The 22,047-nt window shown below is 39.4% G+C and overlaps 1 protein-coding gene across 1 annotated transcript; it reads left to right on the top strand.

Moving 5' to 3' along the window:
- The first annotated feature begins 11,638 nt into the window (after positions 1-11,638).
- LOC128506343 (cyclic nucleotide-gated channel cone photoreceptor subunit alpha) lies at positions 11,639-16,846 on the top strand. The gene is made up of 5 exons (XM_053476766.1): positions 11,639-11,664; positions 11,763-11,873; positions 12,056-12,157; positions 15,244-15,350; positions 15,462-16,846. The coding sequence occupies exons 1-5, from the start codon at positions 11,639-11,641 to the stop codon at positions 16,844-16,846; spliced, it is 1,731 nt and encodes a 576-aa protein (XP_053332741.1).
- The last annotated feature ends 5,201 nt before the right edge of the window (positions 16,847-22,047 follow it).

Raw genomic sequence — 22,047 nt, 5'->3', positions numbered from 1 at the left:
CAAGAGCCACGTTATCCAGGGTAATGATCTCTGATGAGTCCACCTTCACTCTCTTTCCCACATCCGGGAGAGTTATAGTGTGGAGAAGCCCCAAAGAAGCATACCACCCAGACTGTTGCATGCCCAGAGTAAAGCATGGAGGCCAATACTTGTGCTAGATGGGTGCGTCACTGTCAAGGACTACCGAACTTTTCTGGAGGACCATGTGCACCAAATGGTTCAAACACTGTATCCTGAAGGTGGTGCCATTTATCTGGATAATAATGCACCAATATACACAGCAAGACTGGTAACAGAGTGGTTTAATGAACATGAAAGTAAAGTTGAACATCTTTTATGGTCTGACTGATTCAATCACCAGATCTAAATATTATTGAGCCACTTTGAGATATTTTGGAGGAGCGAGTCAGGAAACATTTTTCTCCACCAGCATCACGTAGTGGACCTGGCCACTATTCTACAAGAAGAATGGCTCAAAATCCCACTGGCCACTGTGCAGGACTTGTAAGGAGGCCCTACACCATACCAATTAATTATTGTAGTCCAAAGCCAGGCATTTCAGTTTCATTGTCTATGTACTACTGTACACTGCTCAAAAAAATTAAAGACAAACACATTAAATCATAACACAAAAAATCATGCAAAATGATTTAAAAATGATGCTGTAAGTTATTCCATCATTGCAGCAACTTAAAATGGTCAGCACTCGGTAGTTCATATGGCCCCCCACATGCTTCTAATGAGCCGGCAGATGGTGTCCTAAGGGAACTTGTCTCAGATCTGGACCAGGGAATCACTGAGCTCCTGGACCGTCTGAGGTGCAGCCTGTGGATTCTACTGGATTTGAGCCAGGCAAGCGTAGGGACAAGTCAATGGTATCAATTCCTTCATTCTTCAAGAAAAGCCTGAATACTCTTGCCACATGAGGCCGAGCATTGTCATGCACCAGAAGGAACCCAGGACCTGCACCAGCATAGGGTCTTGTGTCAACCTTGTGTTATCTTTAACGCAGCTTAACTGTGCATATATTTGCTATATATTCAAAGTTCCTAATTTTACTTAATACAAATAAAATTAACAAACACCTGACAATACCTATTCACATTTACTATTACTGTTTTGTTTGAGGGCTGCTTTGTATTGACATTCAGCCAGGTGTCATTTAAAAAAAAAAAGTCATTAGAGAATGGTGAAGAGAATGAACATGGTGTTATAGAAACCCTCTCGGCCAACCAATGAATTGACGACATTACTGTTGTTGTGAAGCGACACAAACACACCAGTTCAGAAGTATAAATGATTGATTGTACCTGCACAGACTTGATGCAGCAACATTCTAAGAAATCAATATGTTGTTTTACATTGTCATATACAGTACTTAACAAAACTGTGTGGGATTTTTGTAGAGTAAGCACTATAGTGAAAAAGAGAAATAACTTTACAAAACGTATGCAATATCCATAGGCAAATTGTGTATGCATGTCCTGTGTGTGGAAAGATACTGCAGGTGTGGGAAGTGTAGGAAGAGCTTTGTCTGATCCTTTCCACTATCCCTGTAATAAAATAAGCCATGAGGAAAAAATGGACAGGCACATGGTCAGTTGATAAATGTCTGGCTGGTAATCATGCTTGCAGGTGGAGTCTACTGCCCCACTGCACCATAGCATGGGCTGGGAGTTCCTACCACCAAGGACCTAGAACCACACATTAGCTGACCAGGCTAAATAAACTTTCACTACCCACCACACTAGCCATAATACACTGTAGCTCATAAAATCTTCCCCAACATCACAAACCACCTCCAAAGCTGTGTCCCTGTGGTTGCAAAAAGAATGTTTCATGTGCCTTGGGCTCCAACACATTCAAGTAGTAATAGTAGGATCTGGTTCCTTTAAACATTGTACTGGCTTCATGCTAAGAAGTCTTCACTGTAGGTTAACACACCAAGGCACATGACATAGTCATGACAAAGACTGTGTAATAACCTCTTCGGACATACCAATGAAATACACCAAGGAAACCACAACCAATGTCAATTCAGGGCCAATGAGCTGATATAGCAAAATAAAAAAAATATATATATTTTTTAAACCCCTAGCTTCATCAGTGTAATTCTGCACATGCACAGTACAGTCAGGACTGCAAAACACAGGATCACCACAAGAGAGTGCTAATGCACCACATGGCTAAGAGTTTGCAACTGCCCCTCCCTAATTTTAGAATAGAATCTTTTCCCAGGCAGTACATAGACAGACAGGGTGGGCTGCAATCCCATATGCTGCATATGCTAATTTGCAAACTTGTTATCTGAAGCATCATTCACCATTATTTGCTCTCCTAGCCCTTATCTTACCCACACTGATGAGAGTTTAAGAGAGGGAATCATCACTGATACTGACGACAAGCTGCCACTAGATGTTGGAGGAGATTTTCCTTCCCCATCTGATGCATCTCACCCTATGAGACTGTATTAGAAGATTAGTTTATAAAAGGTGGGATCTAGACAAGATGGGGCTTCCCCAGAGGGTCACTGACACTTTTCCCACAGCACCATCCACAAGATCTTTATATACTGTAAATGAGTTGTGAGTATTTGAGGAATAGATTACTTTATTCCAATGCTCAGTGCCAGACATTCTTTCTTTTCTCCAGGAGCAAGTGGATAAACATAAGACCTTTTCTACTATTAAGGTGTACCTGGCAGTCATTCAGTTTGTCATGTAGGGTTTGCAGATGGCTCCGTAGGCCAGCACCTGCCAATTTTTAAGTTTATTATAGGGGCATGCAGGCCATATTGCTCATCCCTTTATGGGATGTAAAGCTACTGTATCACTGGTTATCATCTCTTAACCACCATTTGTTATTACACCGGGTAGATATATACTGTCTTTTAAATTGGTTATGATTGTTTTTGACATCAATGAAATAGGATTCTGAGTATAACGCCAAAGGGAACACCAAGACAAGTAACCTCAAGTTTCTTCATGATCTTGTTTTCTGTGCACCAAAAGTCAACACTTTCACCTTGATCTAATTTACAGGAAATGCTTTCTGTTTCACATAAAAAAACACAAAATTCACACTTATTTTGCCTAAACAATTTTGAAACACTATTTTGCCATTTGCATTTTTAACACTGTTGTGACTCAATATTTGTATATTTTGTTTGTTTGTTTGTTTGTTTGCAATAATTCTTGGTTCATTTAAAAACACACAAAAAAAAAACTCAAAACTGCAATAATGGAGGTAGCTTATTTAGCTGTCAACTTGCTCTTATCATATGTTGTTTTTCAGTATGTTTATCTTTGTCCAAGGTAAATAACAAGGGATCTCAGGGGAACCAATCACTTTAAGGGGTCAAGGGACTTAAGCAATTACCTACACACATTAGTGTGGAAATTACTGCTGACTTCTCAACAAGGTCTGTAAACAAGGCTTATACATTTGTACAGCATGTTATGCTCATATTACATAAAGTCATAGCCAAAATAATCAGTTTGTATTTATTTTTAGAAAGAAAACAGACTACTGTACTAAAACAGGAAAAATGGTTGCCACACTTTTGCTGTTATTGGTTATAAACTAAACAATTTATTTTAGGCAACAAGTTTTTTAGTTGTTTACTTCATGCAACATTTTGCTAGAAATGTATTTCTAGTTACAAAAGATGTGTAAACAAGAAGAATGTGTAAATACTCTATAAGGAAGACTATATAAATGTGTTCTTGGTTTGGGTGCAGTCAGACGTTGCTTCATCATAGTGCATCATAAGGGGAATCTCCTCCACCTCACACATACAGTAGCAGCAGGTCAAAATGCCAAGGGACTAGTGAGACAAATCTCATATAAAATAGCTCATAGTCCACTGGAAAGTTGCCAGAATGCTGTTTAAAATACACTGGAACAGACCATTTTAATTTCTACTAAGGAATTGATTTCTACCAAACTGATTTTTACTCACCTCGGGTAAGTCTTTAAACTGCATTTTCAGTGGTTGTGACTGCATTATTTATGCCATACAATAATAATTCATTTTTTACTTTTCTGTTAAAACTGTATTTTCATATTTTATTAAAAAGCACACTACAGAAAAACAGAAACTACAGAACAATGTATAGAGTACATAGGAACAAAAAAGCAAATATACAAAAGAGCAAAAAATAAATGCATTTTTCCTTATTTTGAATTGCTAATTTAATCACATTTACTGTCTTTATAATGGCTTTATGACTTCACATTGAAGTACACAAAGTAAATTATTTATATATATATATATTACATACATATTATATACATATTAATATATATTTTAGGAACATCTTTAAGATAAAATAAGAAAAGATTTAAAACAAAGATGCTTTCAAATATAAGAAAATTAAAAGTTTCTACATTAAAAAAATAAACTATAAATAGCAATAAACAACAACAACCAACACACCGCTAATATCTTACAACATTTGTCATGAGTAATGTTAGCTAAAAAAAAAAATTGTTAATACAAAATAAATACCTTGTTACTAGACAGGTCTTTATTCTTTATTAGAAGACAGCTAGTGGGTGTCTTAGTCTTATAGATACTCAGGAGAATTTCATCTCACCTAGATCTCAGGAAAAAAGACATTATTAGAGATTATTAGCCTATTCCTCATTTATGAATGGACTAGACAAATCTAGCTAATACAGCTAATCTATTAACTTATGCATTTTTACTGAAAAAAACAGCTATTTCTATAAATAAACAAATTTATGTATAAAAATTACCTTGTTAAAATTGTTGGTACCAGATGGTCTAGTTTAAGTATTTCAGAAAGTGCTAGTCCCTGAATTTTATACACAATAGAGTTTAACAAGAATAGAGCAGGAAAAAACAACATCGTGTCTGTGGAGCATCTGCAAGCTGATACAGTCTGTGAAAGGAGAGAAATCAGAGGAAAACAAAACAGACTAGTCTGAGCTAACAGTAAGTCTACAGTTACTCAAAAAAGTGTTCTGGTTAGAACAGAGAAACATCTCAGAACACACAACACATAAAATCTAAAGGACACTGGCCCCCTATTACTTTGAAGATTGAGCATACGTGTTTTATATGTTAAAATTGCAAAGCGTGCAAACCACTCAAAATCTAGGAATGCAAGGACATATATCTATACCTATTTAAATGAGAATTTACACACACATTAAAAAAATAATATTTAATTTCATTCAATTCATTTTCATTTGTATAGCGCTTTTAACAATTGTCATTTTCGCAAAGCAGCTTTACACAATCAAAAGAATTATTAAGTTTATATGAAATGTGAATGTGTATGCGCCATGGTTAGATAGTCCCTGATGAACAAATCGAGGGCGACAGTGGCAAGGAAAAACTCCCTGAGATGGTAATAGGAAGAAACCATGAGAGGAACCAGACTCAAAAGGGAACCCATCCTCATTTTTTTATGTATGTGTAAATTCTCATATTTATAAATCCTTGTTTTGTTTTCCTCTGATCACTCTCCTTCACATACTGTTTCAGTTTGCAGACACTCAACAGACAGGATGTTGTTGTTTTTCTGCTATATTCATTTTAAATAAAAAGAAGTAACAGGGCTCTGTGTTAGGGCCAGTCAAGTTCTTTAAACCATCACAACTCATCAAACTATGTCTTTATAGTCCTTGACTGGGGCACAGTCATGTTGGAATAGAAAAGGGCCTTCCCCAAACTGCCAGTAGGAATCCAATAAATAATAGCTTTGGCCTACTTTCATCCATATAGTGTACTTTCACACTGGTGGCTGATTTATGTTTAGAATTATTTCTCATCTTCTCAAAAACCCTTTCAGTTTAACATGTATTCTGGTAATATCTTCCTGGAATATGCTCATGCCACCAGGGATGAAAAGTAGGTCATTTAGTCAGCTTACAGCCTACAAAACATCAAAGTTGTGTAAAGCTGAAGCTGTGGAGGAGCTGTTTGTGTGCTTGGCAAAGCTTGACATATTAGGATGATTTAAGGTGTCATGAACTAACCCGAGGAGAACAGAAGACGTAGCTTTAGCGGTTAGCCCTTTGTAGCGTGAATGGTAAACCCAAACGCGGAGTGACACGAATAGGCAGGATAATCACGCTATTTGATCTAAGGACTCTCACAAATGGGGAGCAAGGGAGAGACACAAATCTAACCCGCGTCCTATAAACACACACTCAATCTGGAAGTAAACCCAAGAGGGTGAGTACTCACGGTTCGGTGAAACGGTCCGAGGCGACATGGGCGAACTCAAATGACTGAGCAGAGTGTAGAGGTTTGTTTACCCTTTTTATACTTCCTGGTTCGCGACCGCCTTACTTCCGAGTCCTAGTGCCGGTCGCGCTCTGAGTGTGCATGACAGTACCCCCCTGTCCAGGACCGGCTCCAGACGGTCCTGAGGTGGAGGATACCCGACGACGGTAGTCCCGTATAAGTTCAGGATCGAGGATAAACCGAGCCGGAATCCACGACCGTTCCTCGGGGCCGTAACCTTCCCAATCGACCAGGTACTGGATTCCTCTACCCCGAGGGCGCGAGTCGAGGATCCGGCGAACGGTGTAGGCGGGACCACCGTCAATGATCCGGGGAGGAGGAGCTGGGGGGGTGGGTGGAATCATGGGTGATGTGATGAAAGGTTTGAGTTGGGAGATGTGGAATACTGGGTGGATTCGGAGCGCCGCAGGCAGCTGGAGCCGGTAGGTGACTGGGTTTATCCGAAGGGAGATGCGGTAGGGACCGATGAATCTGGGTGAAAGTTTCTTGGATTCAGTGTGAAGGCGGAGGTTTCTTGTGGAGAGCCAAACTTTGTCACCTACGTGGTACAATCGTCCCGGGGGGTGTCGGCGGCGATGCTGGGTGGTGTAGCGGGCGTTGGCTTGGTGGATGGCCCGATTGGCAATGTTCCACAACCGCCGACACCTGCGGACCAACTGTTGGGCTGACGGTACGTCGACCTCCGGTTCTTGGTGGTTGAACACTGAAGGTTGGAAACCGTAGCATACCTCAAAGGGGCTGAGCTTTGTGGCCGATGAGACGTGGAGGTTGTGTGAAAGCTCTGCCCAGATGAGGTAGCGAGCCCAGGAGCGCTGTCGGTCTGCTATGAAGCATCTCAGATAGCGCTCCAGCTGTTGGTTGGCCCGCTCCGTCTGACCGTTAGTCTGAGGGTGGTATCCAGAAGATAGACTGCAGGTGGAGTCGATCAGACGGCAGAAAGCCTTCCAGAACCTGGCAGTGAACTGGGGGCCTCTGTCCGAGACGATGTCCTTTGGGAACCCATGCAGACGGACTACATGCTCTAATATCAGTTCCGCTGTCTTTTTGGCTGATGGGAGTCCGGCGAGGGCCACCAGGTGCACGGCCTTAGAGAACCGATCGATGATGGTCATGATGGTGTCTTTTCCTTCGGAGGCCGGCAGGCCCGTGATAAAATCGACGGCGATGTGCGTCCAGGGTCGGCGAGGGACGGGGAGAGGTTGGAGTTCGCCGGAGGTAGGTTGGTTGGTGTCCTTTGCCCTGGCGCACACCGGGCACGCCTGAACGAACTCCCGGACGTCCTTCACGATGGATGGCCACCAGAAGTCCCGTTGGAGGAACTGCAGAGTGCGTCAGATGCCCGGGTGTCCCGAGATGGGGGAGGAGTGGCCCCACTGGAGTACTTCGGACCTCATGTTGGTGGGCACATAGAGCCGTCCAGGCGGCACACCTGCCGGTTCGGTCTCTGTGGTCTGCGCCTGGCGAACCCTCGTTTCCAAATCCAATAGTAGGGGTGCGATGATCTTTGAGGGTGGTAGGACAGGCGCGGGGTCTACCCGGGGGCTGTCAGTTTCATGTTGACGAGAGAGTGCGTCTGCCTTGGTATTCTTAGACCCCGGGCGGTAAGAGAGATGGAAATTGTAGTGCTCAAAGAATAGAGCCCACCGCGCCTGTCTGGGGTTTAATTGCTTGAGGTTTCGGATGGTGATTAGATTTTGATGGTCCGTCCAGATGATGAATGGGTCCCTGGCGCCCTGGAGCCAGTGACGCCATTCCTCCAAAGCCCACTTTATGGCCAACAGCTCGCGGTCCCCTACCCCGTATCGCTGTTGAGTGGAATCGAATTTTTTGGAGAAGAAACTACATGGGTGTAGTTTCTGATCTGGACCTCGTTGAGAGAGAACAGCTCCAGCGCCCACATCTGAAGCGTCCACCTCTACAACGAAGGGTTTACTGGCGTCCGGGTGGAGGAGGATAGGAGCAGTGGTAAAAAGGGAGCAGAGTTTCTTAAAGGCAGAGACGGCGGTCTGGTTTAGTCGAAAAGGGGAAGATGATGGGCGAGTCAGGGCGGTCAGTGGCGCGGCAACTGTACTGTAGTCCCGGATAAAGCGACGATAGAAATTCGCAAACCCGAGAAACCGCTGAAGTTGCTTGAGGGTCTTGGGTAGGGGCCAATGACGCACAACTTCGAGTTTCTGCGGGTCCATGGCCACACCCTGGGGCGAGATGATAAAACCCAGGAACGTGGTGGAGCGCTCGTGAAAGGCGCACTTCTCCAACTTACAGTACAGCTGGTGGGCAAGTAATCTCTTTAGAACCGCCCTGACGTGCTGGATGTGTTCATCAACAGAACGGGAGTAGATGAGTATATCGTCCAGGTAAACGAATGCCCACCGGCCTAGCATGTCCCGGAGGACATCGTTTATGAAATGTTGGAAAGCGGCGGGGGCGTTACACAGTCCAAATGGGATCACTAGACTCTCATAGTGTCCTGTAGGGGTGATGAAAGCCGTCTTCCACTCATCGCCCTCTCTGATGCGTACCAAGTTGTAGGCGCTCCTGAGGTCCAACTTTGTGAAAATGGTAGCACCAGCGAGGACGTCCAGGGCTGAGTTGGTAAGAGGCAACGGATGTCGATTCTTGATGGTGATGTTATTGAGCCCCCGATAGTCAACACATGGGCGAAGTTCGCCTCCTTTCTTCTTCACAAAGAAGAACCCCGCGGCAGCAGGCGAAGAGGATGGCCGGATGGTACCATGGCGGAGAGCGTTGGTCACATATTCCTCCATAGCCTGCATCTCTGTGGATGACAATGAGTAGAGGTGGCCGCGGGGTGGGACAGTTCCCGGCTGAAGGTCTATTGCGAGGTCGTACGGTCTGTGAGGGGGAAGATGAGTGGCCCGTCTCTTGCAGAAGACCTCCGCCAGGTCCCGATAAGCGGCGGGGATGGCGTTGACATCGACATCGGGGGCCTCGGACTCCCTAGAGCACGTCCCAGCCGCAGCCCGTAGACACAGTTCGGTACAGGTCGCGCCCCACTGTAGAATCCGGTTCTGCCTCCAGGAGATGAGAGGGTCATGTTGGATGAGCCACGGAAAACCTAAGATGATTGGAGGAGAGGAGATGGGGGTGACATAAAAGTTGATCTGTTCCTGATGTTTATCGATGATAAGGGTGATGGGACGAGTCTGGGTGGTGATGGGACTGGTGGAGAGGGGCCGACCGTCGACGGCGGTAATCCGAACCGGCTGGGATAACGCCTCGAATTCTAACCCCAATTTTTTGGCATAAGAGAAGTCAATGAAGTTACCTGCGGCACCGGAATCGATGAACGCAGTACTCCTAACTTGTTTGTGGCCAAAATAGAGGTGTACTTGAACCGTGAGACGGGAGGAATCGGTCGAAGTGGAGGAGAGTTGGATATGACCCGGCGAGTGGTCCTCCTTCCTCACCGGGTCTGGCCGTTTCCCGGTCGAACTGGACAGATAGCTCGGTGGTGCGTCGCTGACCCACAATAGGCACAGAGTCCCTCCTTAAATCGTCGCTCCCGTTCTTCAGCGGTCAAGGAGGCGCGTCCTAATTGCATGGGTTCCCCGGCTCCTGTGTTAACCACGGCGGGAGGTGGAGATCCGGCAGGTCCGGTGGTTGTAGAAGTGACGGTAGATCGGGCGTCGAAAACCGGGGCCGGGGTGAAGAAGGTGGGCGAGGACATGGAGGGCGGCAGGGTCCGAGGAGCTGGCTTCGGGCGCGAGAGCATGCGTTGGTCAATCCGGAGGGCCAATTGGATGAGACCCTCCAGGGTCTGGATGGCGAGGGTTCGGAAATCCGCCGTGTAGCGACTCACGGACGACTCTCCCTGCCGCAAGTGATAAAGCTTGGTACCGATCTCCACCTCACCAGCAGGATGTTCAAAAGTGAGCTGTAGTTGACGTGAGAATTCATTGTAGGAGTGCGCTGTGTCTGAGTCGGAGCGCAGTACCGCCGTGGCCCACTCAGCTGCCTGCCCAGTTAGCAACGAGACGAGAAGAGCAATGCGTAGCCGATCGGTGGAGTATTTGGTGGAATTAAACTCAAACACCAGATCTAGCGCTGTCAAAAACACACTGCATTTCCCGTCCGTGCCATTCCATTTATCTGGAAGCGCGAGAAAAACATCAGAAGGAGGGGGGGGGGGGTTGATGCGGCGCCGCGGCCTCCGCGGCGGGGGGCCGGCTAGCCGCGCCAGCAACAGCTGCGCGGAGATCCGCGTTCTCCCGCCGAAGCTCCGCTACCTCGCGGCGCAAGGCCGCGACGTCTCGGATGCTCCGGCGCAGAGTAGTAAGATCCCCGGTTAGCTTGTCGATTAGCTTGGCATGCCGATCCACCACATCGCAAAGACGCGCGTGCTCCGCTGGGTTTACCGCGGAAGGCTCAGTCATTCTGTCATGAACTAACCCGAGGAGAACAGAAGACGTAGCTTTAGCGGTTAGCCCTTTGTAGCGTGAATGGTAAACCCAAACGCGGAGTGACACGAATAGGCAGGATAATCACGCTATTTGATCTAAGGACTCTCACAAATGGGGAGCAAGGGAGAGACACAAATCTAACCCGCGTCCTATAAACACACACTCAATCTGGAAGTAAACCCAAGAGGGTGAGTACTCACGGTTCGGTGAAACGGTCCGAGGCGACATGGGCGAACTCAAATGACTGAGCAGAGTGTAGAGGTTTGTTTACCCTTTTTATACTTCCTGGTTCGCGACCGCCTTACTTCCGGGTCCTAGTGCCGGTCGCGCTCTGAGTGTGCATGACATAAGGCTGCTTCCAACAGTCTGTATACTCATACACAGAGGCAGTGACACCAGTTTCAGTGAACATATTCTGCTATAAAAATACTCAGGAGAATTTCAACTGGGTGAATCACAACAGTGATAAACCCTGGTTTACTAAGACATTTATCCTAAAGAAAAAAGCTGGTTTCAGGACTGGGGATAAGGCAAGGTTTAAATAGTCTAAATTTAAAAAAAAATAAAGCTAATGATAATTTTCACCATTTTCACTCAATTTTCTCTTGATAGATCTTAGTATAATAGTGTATGGTGTATCTAATAATGCCATCTTAGGGATATTTTAATTTGTTGTGGTTTGTATTAAACATCAGGAAAAATTAGGCTGTTCATCATATGGCATTGCTTATATTTTGTTGGGTATAATAAGGATTTTTAATTTAAGTCTTTATTTCTTCATCAGAAGAGGCTAGATAGGTAAAATAACTTTTATGTTAAGATACTGTATGGTAAGGCTTGTTGCTTGATAATGCTTTATACAGAAATAAAGTTTCTGGTGATTACTGATATTTCAAACAAGTATACCAGCCACTGGAGACTTGCTACACTCAATATGAACAGATGCAGCAACACAGATGAGTAAGTGAAAAAAAAATTTTTTTTGGAAATATATTAAAATGTGCTTACATTAATAAGCTTATAATGATGTTATAATCATATGGTCTGCCACTATAAAGTAAAAAGACTGACAAGCAGCTCACGAAAGATGACAAACAAGATGGAGAAAGGAAACACAAGGTTGACAAGAAAGATGACAAAGAAGTAAAACAAAATAAACAGAGAAAAATGTAAGTACTTGCAGTGGATGGGTTCAGATATCTGAAGCTGTAATATCATGCAAATTGTCATATTGCACTAGATAGACTGAGGAAGCACTAAATATGCGACCTCACCTGTATGGAAGTATGGAATTATCATGTTAATGTTGATGGTTTGAGACAGAGATAAATATGTTCATATTTTCTTTCAGAAAAGATTATTTGATCATGGACCCCGCTACAGACCTATATTATTACTGGCTTATCATTGTGGCAGCGCCTGCATTCTACAATCTGATGATGCTTGTGACCAGGTGAATTTAAAGCTTACACAAAAAAATAAAATAAATTTCCTGACTATAAAACTACTCCAAGGCACTTCCCCTAATACTAAAAATTAAATAGTAACTGCCATCGGTGCATATAAAAAAATCTGTATAACATTAATATACTGTATGTTCAAACATCTGTATAATGAGCAAACTTCAAAATTGCATCATTGCATAATGAGGCTTACAGCTTAACACATTTTAAACATTTAAACCAATAACTAGTTTCTAAAATATCGAAAGCATGAGTTAGGGAAAGATGTGCGGTATCTGTTTATCTATTTCATCTGTTGACGTGGCCTCTTTTTATTGGCATTAAGAAATCAGAAATTGAAAGTAAATAAAAAATATTCAAAAATAAAAAATCTAAAGTGCAAAACATAAACAATATGTTTAAGGTCACTTCATTGACACTTCACTGAGAGATACAGGTATGTTTAGAACAATAAAAAATGTTTTTTGTACATTTCATGTACAATAAATTATATCACATCATATCTGGACATCACTATAAGTATTAAGCCAGAAAATTAGGCTAATCCATACATAGTTTATTGTCATAATGTTCTATAAAATGTCTCAGTGAAATCATCTGAGAAATGTCATCATTATAGTGCTTTTTATCAAAGGAAAAAAGGTCTACATACTTTCCCATCTATGGTTAGATGTCTATACAATTAACTGGCCAATGAGGACACAGTCCTGTAACACCCTTCTAACACCACCCGTAAGAACCACCTACACACCTCAAACAAAGACCTCTGCAGGGAAACTGAAAAGCTGACCAATGAAGAAACACTGAGAATACTAAATATATTCTGCAATTTCTGCATTTAAGGTCAGTTTATTCATTTATTTTATTTATTTCTTTTTAGGTTAATTTAGATTCACTTAATTCAGTTAATTTATTTTTGCTTTTTGACACAAATCTGATTTTACAAAGCGTTAAAAAGACTCAAATCAAGTTAATCAAATTAGTGATTGAAATGTTTAATGTAAATTTGCACGAATATTGAGAGTTGTGTGCATATTTTTATTATTGTGGGCTTCCTCAGAGGTGGGTGCAGGTACAGTAAAGATACTCATGCACAGGTACGTTACCACTTTGAGATTAGCTCATATAAGAGCAGATTGTGATAAAGCATGATTTCCTTTATTGGCAAGAATATTAGACTGATGTGATTATTCACAAGTGGAAAGCATTCAAGACAGTTGCCAATCTTCCCAGGAGATGACGCCCCAGCTTATTTAGGCCAAGATCAGACTGTGCAATGCTCAGAGAAATACAACAAAAAAAAAAACAAGAACTACATCTCAGAACCTACACTGAGCATGTTAAATTTAAAGTCCAAGAAAACACAACAAGAAGGAGACTGAAGAAGTACTGTAGTACTGCAAGGAAGGTTGCAAGGAAAAGAAACACTTCTGTGAAGAACAAGGAAACATGGCAGAGGTTCTTAAAACTGCATCTGAACAAACCACAAGACTTCTGGAACAATGTCTGTGCAAAACAGGTCTGTGCAAAAGCAAATGCTCAAAAATCTCAATGAAGTGATGCAATGTTGTAAAAAAATGGACTAAAACAATGTGAAAGACAGTTTAGCTGTTAACTGTTGTCAATTATTAATTAATAACTTAAATTTCAAATCAAATTTAAATTTTATTTGTCACATACAGTACACACAGTCATACACAGTACAATATGCAGTGAAATGCTTACATGACCGCCCGTGACCTCAAAAAAAAAAAAAAGATTACAAGAAATAATAACGAGAAACATAAAAATAGAAGAGGCCATAAATAAATAAATATCTTAACTATAAGAAAGTTGAACAAAATATACAAGTTTTCAAGATATAAGAAAAATAAACTGTACAGACAAAAATAAATTTAAATGCAAATAATATGTGGAATGAATGAAGTGTGCAACTGTTCTAAACTGTTCTTAAGTGCAATTAAGCATTGTTTGTGCAAATGTGCAATATGTGTGCAAGTGTGTGCAAATGTGCATTGTCCATGATTGTCCGGTCTACAGTGCGTAGGGGTGTGTGCACAGATGAACAATGTCAATGAGTGTTCATTTCTGTGCAATGTTGCAAAAAACAACAACAAACGTGGAGATGATTAGTCTTGTGTGGGAAATCACTTTAAGTTATTGTTATGGCACAGTGAAAAAAAGTTATATGTTGATGTTTGTCTGAGGTTGCTTTTGCCTAATCCTAAGACAACCTACAATTAAATCCTTTTTTTTTCTGTTTTTACACAACAAAATTGAATTAAAGAGGTGATATTTAAAACAGATCCTTGTTTTCATTTAGTGAGATATATATATAAAAACTTAATTGGGAGTTGAACATGAGGCTAACTGCACTCCAGACCTGAACTGGCTCCCTGCATTTTGGAACAAAAGCAGCCCTACTACAAGGCTCTTGCAGATTGTCTAGAACTTCGCCCTAACACACGGCAAGCCTAGTATTATTTGAATTATACAATTTCCTATGCTTCCTCATATACTATTAGTCTAAGAAATGGTTAACACTATATATTATTATTTTTACATAAGCATTGAAACACCTCAATGTTCCTAATATTGCTCTATCTATGTCCCCAGTATAGCCACATTCTGCCACAATTCCATAAAAAATGTCTTTATATATATCATATAATATGCAATCAGCATTGTCCCAAAGCTGATTTTCAAAAGGCTCTAATTTACCAGGTACATATGCTGACAAAAAAGAAAAAAAAACAACAACACAGCACAGTCCCAGTCCCTGGCCACCTCTTAAGCCCAGGCTGGGTCATGCAACCCTAGGATTAGTAATACTTTATTCAGTAACACCACAACTATCTCAGTTATTTTGCAGTGATTCTCTCATGTAAACATCTGAAACATATTCGGTTTATTTATTAATCCAGTCGTTGAGTATTAATCATTTATTAATCCAGTTGTTGAGTATTTCTATTTATCAAGGCATAACAGGACAGTGTGCACATTTATTAATACAGTTGTGTTAAAAATTATAATTATTTAAAGTATTATTATTCTAAATAAAAGGATTATGTTCTAGATCCTGTTTCAATGAGCTCCAAAAAGATTACACCATGCTATGGGTAGCACTGGACTATACTTCAGATGTTATCTACTACATTGACACTTTTATAAGATCCAGAACAGGTAAACCACATGGCATATTCATGCACTACATTTATTCTTTTTGATATAACAGTATACCCTGTTATTTCACTGTATTACCAAAGTAAACCTACATGATATATGTTTTACTAGGTTTTCTGGAGCAAGGCTTGCTCGTTAAAGATTCCAAGAGGCTGTGGGAACACTACAAAAAAACACCTCAATTTAAATTCGACCTGATAAGCATGATGCCAACAGACTTATTAATGTTGCAGTTTGGCATTGACAGCCCAGAGCTGAGATTCAATCGCCTTTTTAAAATGGCTCGTCTTTTTGAGTTTTTTTACCGAACTGAGACAAGGACCAACTTTCCTAATATATATCGAATCGGCAACCTTGTGCTCTATATTTTAATAATCATACATTGGAATGCATGCATTTTTTTTGCTATCTCCAAAACACTTGGCTTTGGAAGTGATGCCTGGGTTTATCCTAACATTAGCGATCCTAAGTATGGCCGCCTGTTTAGGAAGTATACCTACTGTCTGTACTGGTCCACAATCACCCTGACCACTATTGGAGAAACTCCACCACCTGTTAGGGATATTGAGTATTTGTTTGTAATTATAGATTTTCTCATTGGTGTGCTAATTTTCGCCACTATTGTTTCTAATGTTGGTGCAATGATCGCCAACATGAATGCTTCGCGTGCTCTATTTCAAGAACAGATTGACTCCATAAAGCAGTACATGCAGTTCCGTAAGGTCAATAAAGATTTAGAGGCCCGTGTTGTCAAGTGGTTTGACTACATTTGGACAGAGGACAAGACCTGCAATGAAAAGGAAGTTCTTAAATACCTTCCAGATAAGCTAAAGGCAGAGATTGCCATCAGTGTGCATTTGGAAACACTGGGGAAGGTGCGTATATTTCAGGATTGTGAGGCAGGACTGCTCATCGAGCTAGTGCTCAAGCTTCGGCCGCAGGTCTTCAGCCCTGGAGACTATATCTGCAAGAAGGGTGACATCGGTCGTGAAATGTATATTATCAAAGAAGGTAACCTGGCTGTGGTAGCAGATGATGGCATAACACAATTTGTAGTACTGAGTGATGGTGCCTATTTTGGTGAGATTAGTATCTTGGGCATCAAAGGCAGTAAAGCTGGGAATCGACGGACTGCCAACATACGTAGTGTAGGTTACTCTGACCTCTTTGCCCTCTCAAAAGACGACCTCATGGAGGCCCTGACTGAATATCCAGAGGCCAAGAGCATTCTGGAAGAAAAAGGTAGGGCCATATTGTTGAAGGATGGTTTGATTGATGAGACACTGGCAAACCAGACAGAAGCCATAGACTTGGAAGACAAAGTGGCCAAAATGGAAACTAATGTAGAGACAATACAAACCAAATTAACACACATATCAGCAGAGTGGGCAGCCAGGCAGGGTAGAGTCAAGCAAAAGCTTATCAATATGGAGGCCAGAGTTAAAGCATTCTGGTTAAATGAACAACTCAATGCAATTGAGAATTTAAAAAGCTAATAGTCTGGATCTCATGGAAATACACTTAAATGCATGATGTATGATGACGTATTCTTCAAAATATTATTATTTGCGGTAATGCATGCATGTACTGTATAATGTATGGATAGTGAGTGACTTTTCACTAACTTATCTTTGCAAAATTTACCACTTTCTATGTACAACTGACGGTCTTCATGTGCCAAGAATAAAGCAAGGTTGATGTCATTTGTCCTAGCCACAAAGCTTTTATCAATATTACAGTCAGATCCATAAGTAAATATTTTTTTCAAGAAATTAAGTAATCAGGAAGTGATTAAAGTGTAAACTTTAAGCTTTACGTTAAGGGGTTAAACAAAAAATATTGCAAAAAATATTGCAGTAAAGCATATATTATCAAAGTATAGATTTCTTTAATAATTCTACAATGTAGTATATGATGTTTCCCACAGACATCATGTATAATTTGAGATGAAAGGTACATTTTTGTAACTACAGATGTCCTAATATGAGTTCTTGACAACAAAAGTAAAGAAATATTGTGTAATATATTTTTTAAGATGTAAAGCACTCTACAAGCTTGTCTAAAGTAATATAACATATTTTTAAAATTTTTTTACAAAAAGTATGCTGTCCTTATGCCATAGCAATGTTTAACTCTAACAATTGTGTGTGTGTGTGTGTGTGTGTGTGTGTGTGTGGAAAAAGTAAAGAAACAGTTATTGTTTTGATTGCTACAATATATTAACAATGGAGCAACTTTTTAAAAAAATTGAAACTGTAAAATGCTTAAAAAATAAATTTTAACCAATTTAAATAATTATAAATTTTTACTCCATTATTGGAATTCTTGTTTTATTATAGAAATGGCAATACAGTGTTTTTTTTCCATCCGGTGTTACCTTTATTTATTTATTTATTTATTTAGCCAGCCCTGTCCACTTTGTATTTACAGTAGTGTCTGCTGTATTCATTGTATATTTTCCTGTACTACTCTTAAACTAAGATTCAAGATTCAAGATTCAAACTTTATTAATCCCATAGGGAAATTTCTTAAATGAATCTGCACTTTATGATGTTCTACTGTATCGTGATGTGCTGCATTATGATCCTTAACAAAGGACATTTTGTTCTAATGTTTGTGAGTTATATAGAAGAATGACAACATAACAAAAACCCATGGGACTTGACATGAATAATGTTAAAGGTTTTATTAACAACAAAAAACAAAGCTTTACAATCTAACCATCACCAACAAAGTCATTTGATATTTAAAAATTGTGTTTCATTAAATGACTCCTGGAGAAAATGTACTGCATTTAAACTGTGTCAAGACCACTACAGATTGATCACATTATCTACTAAAAGGTAAATGTACATCTCTATTAAGAAAGAACAGCATTGAAATTCATCCATCCATCCAAATACAATATCTATCTACAGAAATAATAATTATTAGTTAATCTTGATGTAAAAGTCAGCTATTAATCCATATTTAACCCAGGAAGACAATTTTACATGTAGGACATGAATAACCACAAAATAAGGATGGAAGCCCATAGTGTGTACTATTTATTGTAAACAATAGTGCTCATTTAAAGATTCTCAGAAATGCTAAATCACTTACAGGGCCTGCTTAGACTTGTTCAGGTCTCTCTGTTGATTACCCTTGGGTTTTTATAAATACATGGGCTTCTTTTGTACTAGTATTTCTGCCAATTTAAGTGTCTGTGTGAATCATTCTGTATTTGTGCTTAGTAATACTAATACTGTACATACTTTTTAAAATCTTTTGCATTAAATTATAATATTGGCCGAAAAAAGGACCCTTAGAATTAAAGCAAAATGTAATGTTACTGTATTAAGTTATTCTGTTGATTAAAGTACAGTGCATTTACAGCGCATCACTTTTTCCACACTTTGTTATGTCACAGCCTTATTTTAAAAAGGATTAATTTTTTTTTTTCCTCCAAGGTCTGATGAGACTCTCTGGCCACTCTACTCAGCTCTAGGAAGAGTCCTGGTGGTTTCAAACTCCTTCCACTTACAGATGATGGAGGCCACTGTGCTCATTGGGACCTTCAAAGCAGCAGAAATTTGTCTGAAACCTTCCCCAAATTTGTGCCTGTGACAGTCCTGCTTGGTTTGTGCTCTGACATGACCCGTCAACAGTGGGACCTTATATAGACAGGTGTGGCCTTTCCAAATCATGTCCAATCAGATGAATTTACCCCAGGTGGACTCCAATTAAGCTGCAGAAACATCTCAAGGATGATCAGGGGAAACAGGATGCGTCTGAGCTCAATTTTGAGCTTCATGGCAAAGGCTGTGAATACTTATGCACATGTGCTTCCTCAATTTTGATAAGACATAAAATTTGATAACAGATAATAGATGGTACCACCTGGAGATACCTAAATAAGGTTGAAAAAAAATTGCCTGGGCCAAATTAATGACAAATAAACTTCATTCAAACTTTAAATTAAAAAAATTAATTAAACAGGAAAAAACAACAATTTGTTCCTCGACTTAGAGCTGTCCTTTGTTCCCTGCAACAAACAAAGGGTAAATAAAAATTTAAATACTGTAATAGAGCTATTCGTTTTATTTAATCGTGGAGAATTGAGATGTTAATACAATCACTTTTTTAAAGATAATTTTGAGTATGCAAAATCTTTTTATATTTCATTTTACAAGATGTTTAAAATATCAATGCACATTCTTTGGAAGAAGATTTTTATATGACAATGTTAAGCGTATTTCTACAAATTAACAAAAGATTTGTAGGCTTTATTTATTTATTGGTTTGTTTGTTTGTTTAATATTTCAAATTGTAAACAATTTTTTACAGTTTGAAATATTTAACAAACAAACCAATAAATAAATTGATTTGTGCTTTATTAAATGGCAATATTTAAAACAACTTATAGGTTCATACTGTTGAATGACATCTACTGTAAAACTTTAAGATTGCACTTTCTTGGCATGGAGTAAAAGCCCCTCCAAATGTCTGTCCATGACCCTACAGAAAATGGTACTAGGACATTACATGTCAAGGGTGATATATCTCCAAGATAACTCTAAACATAATCCAAGACTGCTTTCTAAAAGAAAAGATAAAGTGTGGATCTCCTGACAGGGTTTTAAAATGCAAATCTATCAATGATGCCCTTATATCCTCAAGGTTTCTTCCTATTACCATCTCAGGGAGTTTTTCCTGCCACTCTCGCCCTCAGCTCGCTCATCAGGGACAAACTGACCATTTTGATTCATACGCATTCACATTCCATACAAACTTAATAATTCTTTTGATTGTGTAAAGCTGCTTTGCAACAATGACAATTGTTATATTTGTTATATATTTATAATTGTTATAATTGTTAAAAGCGCTATACAAATATAATTGAATTGAATTATACCCTTTCAGAATTCAATAAGATTTGGCCAAAATTGAACCTCAAATATAGTAAAAATTGAATTACTCCTTACGATAAACGTCTCAAATCTGTAACTGCTAACAATAGCTTTGCAACAAAGTATTGATGTAGATTTGTGGTGTTTAAACTCTTTTACCCTTGTGACTACTTTTTATATGAAAAACGTTATGTATCTGAATACTTATTTCCCTTAAAGTCTGTGGATTCAAAGCTGTTTTGCAATCTATCAAATTCTATAAAAGAAAGCTCTGGAAAAATAAAAGAGTAACATTTATTAGGGGGAAATTTCTTGTTGATCAGGTTTAGCCGCAGTAATTCTTTTATTAATTAATTAATTTATTCGCACAGGGGGCACAAGCTGTAGATAAAGAAGGTATAGAAAATAATGAAAATTATGGGCTTTACATTTATAACTGTTAGTTTAAAATATTTATACTGTAGCCATAATTTAGGCGTTTGTTATTTTACAGGTGTGTTAAGGAAAGTCTTGAGAGGATATAAATAAGGGTTTAAGGCATACCTGTATCAAATGATCAAAAGGGATCACTGAGCAGTTTGATGACTATGAAAACCATGTAAGTCATAAGGTCACAGTCACCAGGTCAAACTCCATTTTTACTCGCAAAATTTTTGACTGAGTCCAGCTAAGATTTAATTACTTTATTACTGTGGGGGATAATATGTTGTGAATTACTAAAGTGCAGTAATTAATGTTTCGGCTGTGTATAGTAATGAATTATATACATATTATAGTTGTGAAAGTAAGAGCATTTCCACATTCACAGCGCAACACAAACACTTATTAATGATGTTAATCACAGTATAAAAATACTAGGGAGCATTGAACTTTGAAGCAATGGAAAAAGGTAACCTATTTGCCCTATAAGTAGTAACTTATAAAGATGTAAAGATGTCCATAATCATACAGTGCTCACAATGTAAGTCCCTGGATGCAGTTTTACAAAGGTTGCTTCAGTTTCTCAGGTCTAGACTCAGTAACATTATGTGACATTGAAACTCTTTGGGATATGCTGTGGAAGACTTCATGGAGTGGTTCGACCCTCCTGTCATTAATATATGAACTTTACCAATATTAATGCAACTCTGGATGAAAATAAATGATATGGCACTGCATAATGTCAAGAAACATCAACTGTTTCATTTTTTATTAAAGCAGAAAAACACAACAACAGGTCTATCATAACCAGACTAAATTTAAAGGGGTCTTCCCAATTTCATCCAAAATGTTGCATGATTGTCTAAAGTACACGATATTAGAACAGTGCCAGTAGCCACTCAAGCCTATAAATATAAAAGTGCATCCATGATCGCTATTTAAAAACTTGCAAATTCTTAAGTGCAAGACATCACAAATGCAGCATGACGCTACACTGAGGAAAATTATTTTAAAAAATAATGTTTATATGGTCAGTACAGTAAAGGTTCTTTTAAACATTATTATTATTATTATTATTATTGTTATTATTGTTATTACTGTTGTTGTTTTAATCATAACAAATATTAAAACACAGGTAAATAAAAATACTTAACTTAGGGATATGCAATCAAATATTAAAAAATTATATCCATTCCTTACTGTGTATGTACACCTTTGCTAATAGCAGCTTTGTTTCCATAACATGGTCTGTCCTTTTATCATGTTATTTTGGCTAGATATTTTTGAAAGATTTGGTAGAATATACTGTATAATAATCCCATATCCCTGCTGCAGTTTGTATTAATTTAAACTAAACACAAATGGCTCCAACAAAATTTTATTTGAGC

The sequence above is a fragment of the Clarias gariepinus genome, chromosome 18 (assembly GCF_024256425.1).
Source record: "Clarias gariepinus isolate MV-2021 ecotype Netherlands chromosome 18, CGAR_prim_01v2, whole genome shotgun sequence".
In the NCBI taxonomy this organism is placed as follows: Eukaryota; Metazoa; Chordata; class Actinopteri; order Siluriformes; family Clariidae; genus Clarias; species Clarias gariepinus.
This window is presented reverse-complemented; position numbering and strand designations above follow the sequence as displayed.

Excerpts from the sequence above, each read along its gene's own strand:
- LOC128506343 (XM_053476766.1), top strand. The coding sequence starts at position 11,639 with ATGAACAGATGCAGCAACACAGATGA. Across the intron at positions 11,665-11,762 it reads AGATGCAGCAACACAGATGA|TAAAAAGACTGACAAGCAGC; the intron begins GTAAGTGAAAAA and ends GCCACTATAAAG. Across the intron at positions 15,351-15,461 it reads TTTTATAAGATCCAGAACAG|GTTTTCTGGAGCAAGGCTTG; the intron begins GTAAACCACATG and ends ATGTTTTACTAG.